The following is a 5,648-nucleotide window of genomic DNA, read 5'->3' on the forward strand; positions in this document are numbered from 1 at the left end:
CCCAGTTTTTGATGATAGATCTGACTAACTAGCAAGAAATTATTGGCTTTATTAAACTTTTTTTTAATTCTGTTTAAAAATGATTTTTGTTGAATAAATTCTCTTTCTAACCACTCTGACTACTCTAATTCATTTTTCTGTGACATAATTACATAACTACTAATTAATAACAAGTACACTGCCAAAATTAAATGGACTTCTTTCTGGCAGGAAATTCTGACTTGTGTAGAAGACACATGGGGCCGCCATGTCCTCCACCTCTCACCAAATCTCATTACACGGATTCAAAGACATATATATGTATGAGCGATTATGACTGAACTTCCTCTGACGGACGGCCCTACAGGACTCAAATTTGGTCTGAAAGCGATTCCTTGCTTGAGGACAGTCTCTCTATCCATAATAGTGGGCGGAGGCGACGACGCCGACGACGAGGACTAGCAGGAAGCTTCATCAACGTCGGACGTACGCGTTCGACGACGTCCATAACACAGTCTGGACGCGCGTCCTAGTTATAACTGGCCTCCAGACAACAACAGCATGTTGCACACGTTGAAGCCTATTCCACACACATAAATCTGAGTCTCCTGTCCTCTGATATATGATTTTTTCTGGCTCTCTGCAAGTCTTCACCAAAGAGTGCGGCTGTGTTTGACATTTCTGACGCTGACCGCCTAATCAGCGTAGGTAAGCACCGGCGTACGGCGTTTGTTTATGCCAAAATAAATCTAGTCCAAACAGGAGGGGGTGGAAGAGAAAGAGAAGGTCGAGGCCATTGTCTAGGCATCTAGCTAGCTGCCTCTCTCCCTATATATACAAGGCCATGCCAAGGCTGGTAAAGGGCTAGAGAAGAAAGGGTTGGAAGGCTACGGAAGCTAACTGGAGAGAGAGGAGGAGGAGAGAGACCTTTGCCTTGCTCTAAGGAGAGCTAGCTTGTCTTCTGTGAAAGGAGATCGAGATGATCAAGGGAGACCAGCGGCAGCTTGGAGGTCATGAAGAGCGGCTGAAAGATCAGGTTTGGAACTGATTAATTTCTTCTCTTGATTTTGTATTTGTGCTGTCACATATGCTTCAAAGAGTTTGATTTTTTTTTCTTGAATGCTTGCTCATTTATTTGGATAAGTATGGTTAGGACTAGTGGTTAGGATTTGGCTGAGTTTCTCTCTTCTTGGGTTGTGGTTCTTGATCCATGAATGGAAGTCAGGGACTTCTCTTTCTCATGTCAAAATCAGTCAGGTGATCATCTTTAGGGACCACAGATCCTGGTGCTAGTAGAACAGTCAAATTAAACATGTGGATCAGCCAGGAATTGGATTTTTCAACAACTAGCTGCTTTCCATCCAATAAATTCATGGTGTTATTAATTGTTTGCTCATCGTATGATAATATAGACTTTCATGTTGGCGTTGCAGATGAGAGATGATCATCGGGCCTCTGATGGCAATTTTTTCAAGTTCTTGCAAAACCAGTCAAGCACAAAAAAAGAGGTACATAATTATTAAACGCGTTCAACAAACATAAACAGCACAACTTTTCTTAATTCGTTACGTAAGGCAGGGCCTGGTAGGCAGTAAAAACTAGTAATAAGTAGCCTTTAAATTTCTTAACTATCCTGAAATTCCTCAACTTATTCACGAAAAAGTACCTAAATCCATTAGCTATATATGTATATTTTCCTGTAGTTTTTTTCATCTTCCTAGGTGCGAAACTAGTTAGCTCCCAGTAGTCAAATATACATATGTATACACAAACCCAGCCAACTAGGCATTATCATATGTGATTTGCTTAACTAATGAGAAATGACTAATTGAAGTATCTCTGATGTGATGGTTTCATTGATTCAGGCTCAAGAAGACAAGATTGCGTCCACAAGGGCAGAAATGGGCGAAGTCAGAAAAGAGAACGAGAGGCTGAAGATTATGCTATCACGGATGGTGGAGGACCATCGCTCGCTTCAGAAGCAATTCGACGTTCTCCACCATCAAGGGCGAGGCAAGGACATCGCCGTTGGCTCACCGGAGCATACATCAGCAGTCGACGGCCCCGGGTTCGTCTCTTTGCACCTTGGAACGAGCGCCGGCATGAGCAGGCAGAACATGGGAGAAGAGATCAAGGGCAGCACTAATAATCCAGATGACAAGGGCATCTTTCTTGGACTTTCATCAGCCTGCGGAGCTGTTGGTGCAAGAACTGATGGAAGTGAGACGAAGGTGCGGCCAGATGTGGTGACGTTGAGCCCCGGAGGCAGCTCCAAGGAGGAGGCCGCGGAGACGACAACGTCAGCCACAGCAAGCAAGATGGCAAAGAACCCGAGAAGCACCGGCAGCGGCGCGGTGACAGAGGAGGTGGCCCAGCAGCCACTGGCCAAGAAGGCCAGGGTGTCGGTGAGGGCAAGGTGTGACACACCAACGGTACGTACATCTACATCACTCTAGGGTACCTAATTAAGAACTTGAATGGTAAATGCATGAGTGGGATGTGGAAACTCATATGCGTATATGATTTGAATGTATGGCTTGTTGGCGATCGATCAGATGAACGATGGGTGCCAGTGGAGGAAGTACGGGCAGAAGATATCCAAGGGGAACCCATGTCCACGCGCCTACTACCGCTGCACCGTCGAAACAGGGTGCCCCGTCAGAAAACAGGTTTGTATATTCACTGCCATACATCGCAAAATAACCCCAACACATGGTACCAAAGAAGCTGCGGCAAAGTGTGTTTCGCAAACCAAACATGACGAAGAACTATACATATGTTGGTTCCAAACATCGCAGTGCGACTTAATTAGCACTCCCTCTATTTGTAATTAACCCTAAACCAAAAATGCTTTTATGTTCCGCAAACCAAACTTGACCAAGACCTATACACACGTGTTGCTTTAATGTCAGGAGGTTGGCGCCGGCTAACAGATGCATTATACAGTTCATAAAAAAAAATTCAATGCTGAACTGTTGAAGCTCGACACTTACAGATCAAAAATGTCCCCAGATAACCCTTTTGTAGAAATTCAGGGAGATCTTTTTTTATACATTGCTGTCCAGCGAGATCTAATTATGCCATATTGGCAGAGCCATAGTATTATTATGTTTGCCCAAAAACTAGCATGATGTGTTCTCTTTTCTCGTATATTTCTCAAGTGGATGCCTAGTACAGTTCATATTTAGAGTATCAGGTTCCCCTAAAAAAAGTACTAGTACCAAGTGGCACGATCAACTAAATTAAGCCGCCATATGCATGGTCACAAATCCGGCGTCCAGACTCCATTAAACAGAAGAGCACGTAGCCGGAGATCAGAGCCTGACCTGATCACGAGGGAGGGCCGGAGCCGCCGGGGCGGTGATTGGGTTCCCTCCCCTGGCTTGCCCGGGCGCAGCTTCTCTGGCAACGGCAAGGGTGCCATTGGATTTTAGGCTGATCGCATCGAAACAAACTGGTCCAGGTCCCACATGCCAGTGGCCGATGGGGGTTTAGTATGCTAGAGCCTGGAAAAGACTCTGATGGGCTTTGGGTTGGGCCAGCTTTGCCACATGTGTGTGTGCGCGCGCGCGCGCTGCATGCCATTTCAAGCAAGTCCAACCTTTTTTCCCTAAAAAAAAGCAAGTCCAACCTCCCCTGAAAGTAAAAGGAAAAGAAACAAGTCCAACCAAAATAGAATCCCTAAAAATGAACTTATTTTTTTTATACTCCCTCCGTCCGGAATTACTTGCCGTGAAAATGGATGAAAGTGGATGTATCTAGAACTAAAATATGTCTAGATACATCCATTTCTCCGACAAGTAATTCCGGATGGAGGGAGTATATCTTACATAAAGCATACATGCCTTTTCAAGAAAATGTCTAATAATTCAGCAAATGTCTTCTCGGCGAACCAGTGCTATGCATCCGGAGCCCTCTTGCGATCAGTGTACTAATGTCGAAAATATATCCATGGTAAAAGTTCCCAAAAAAATTGAAAACAACTGAGTTCATAGACATAGCATATCTCTTTTTCTTTTTGCGGGTGAGACATAGCATATCTCTAACATGGCACAAAATTTCAAATATAAGTTCAGCTTGCGCAATAAATATAACAGATTCAAATGCGGTAGCATTAACATGCACAGTTCACATCTGTATGTGAATTGCTTACTATTCATAGCATGATTTGTATTTTTTGTTTCTCAGGTTATGAGTTCAATATATAATTGAAAATTCATGACATGATAGACGTAAATTGTGTCTACGTATGTACTCAACTATTTAAAGGATTTTCAATAACTTTTAGCATGGGTTTTTCAGCCAGTTGCACAAAAATTTCATGTATAAAATAAGTGTGCACATTGTGCGCTCGGTATAAGAACAAACGATCTTCTCACCATGCATTGGATTTGCACTTGAATTAATCAAGTTTTAAAGTAAAATTCTTCACTAATCAAAGATGCTTTAAAACTCACGCTCATATTTCTTCAGTGGCGCCATGCACACACACTACACACAGCATCCTTCCTTGCCATGATGACCAACTGACCATGCACTCTTTTTTCCTAGGTGCAAAGATGCGCGGAGGACATGTCGATCCTGATCAGCACCTACGAGGGCGCGCACAACCACCCGTTGTCCGCCTCCGCCACCGCCATGGCATCCACCACCTCAGCCGCGGCATCCATGCTCGTGTCGGGCTCTTCCACCTCGCTCGGCTTCCCCTCTGCCGCCTCCAGCCTCCACGGCCTTAGGTTCGGCATCCCGGGGGTGGCCAGTAGCACCTCCACTAACGAGCTGGGCGGCCGACCGTTCTTCCTCCCGGCCGCCGCCGGCGCGTCCATCAGCGCCACCCCGTCGTACCCCACCATCACCCTCGACCTCACCTCGCAGGCTGCCTCACAACAGGCCTTCTCCCTCAGCAACACCAACAGGTTCTCCTCCAGCTCCACCGGCTCTTACGGCCACAATACCAGCGCTGGTAGGTACCCTTCCACGAGCTTCTCCTTCTCCGGCTCCGGCGCGAGCAGCCTACCTGGCGCCACCCCCTGGCCGGCCGGTGTTGGATCGTACCTGAGCTACGGATCCTCGCCCAGCGCACCCTACAACGGCGCCGGCAAGAGCTCATTCGAGGCCGCGCTCAGCGGCATCAATGGAAGGCAACAAGGATCGGCGGCATTCCTCTACCAGCCGGTGCAGCAGAGGGCGGCTCCCGTGAGCGGCGGCAGCACGGCGCCGACCGTGCTCACCGACACGATCGCCAAGGCGATCACGTCGGACCCGGGCTTCCACACAGCGCTCGCGGCCGCCATCACGTCGTATGTTGGCAAGCCGGCTGCAGGAGGCAGCAAGGGGCTCGAGTGGGGTGAGCACCTCGGGCTGGGGCCGTCCAGTGCGGCAGCCGCGGCGTGCTCGTCGGCAGTGCTGGCACGATCGTCATCAACGGGGGCCGCACAGAGCAGTTCCCCAAACGGCAGGATGACATCGCAGGCGCTGTCGGGCTCCACGAGTGCTACTGCTTCGACATTGTGAAAACATGGAGCACATTAATTAGTTGGCTGAAGGTTCTGAGTTCTGTTTGTGGATTGATTTGAACATTTTGTGTAGATATATACTGACTATAGATTCATCATTCACAGCCTAAACACACGCCAAGAGTTTTTGTCTGCGACAAGTTATTTGCATGT

At 47.3% G+C, this 5,648-nt stretch overlaps 1 protein-coding gene across 2 annotated transcripts; it reads left to right on the top strand.

Annotated features, from left to right (window-relative positions):
• Positions 1-209: 209 nt before the first annotated feature.
• On the top strand, positions 210-5,648 carry LOC123166902 (probable WRKY transcription factor 61). Of its 2 annotated transcripts, XM_044584717.1 has the most exons (5): positions 213-1,015; positions 1,413-1,487; positions 1,845-2,411; positions 2,535-2,648; positions 4,531-5,648. In XM_044584717.1, exons 1-5 carry the CDS (start codon positions 959-961, stop codon positions 5,491-5,493), a joined length of 1,776 nt encoding a protein of 591 aa, XP_044440652.1. In that variant the 5' UTR covers positions 213-958; the 3' UTR covers positions 5,494-5,648. The 2 variants fall into 2 exon arrangements, with proteins under 2 accessions (XP_044440651.1, XP_044440652.1); XM_044584716.1 differs by lacking the exon at positions 1,413-1,487 and having other exon boundaries at positions 210-1,015.

This window comes from Triticum aestivum, chromosome 7D (genome assembly GCF_018294505.1).
Source record: "Triticum aestivum cultivar Chinese Spring chromosome 7D, IWGSC CS RefSeq v2.1, whole genome shotgun sequence".
NCBI lineage: Eukaryota > Viridiplantae > Streptophyta > Magnoliopsida > Poales > Poaceae > Triticum > Triticum aestivum.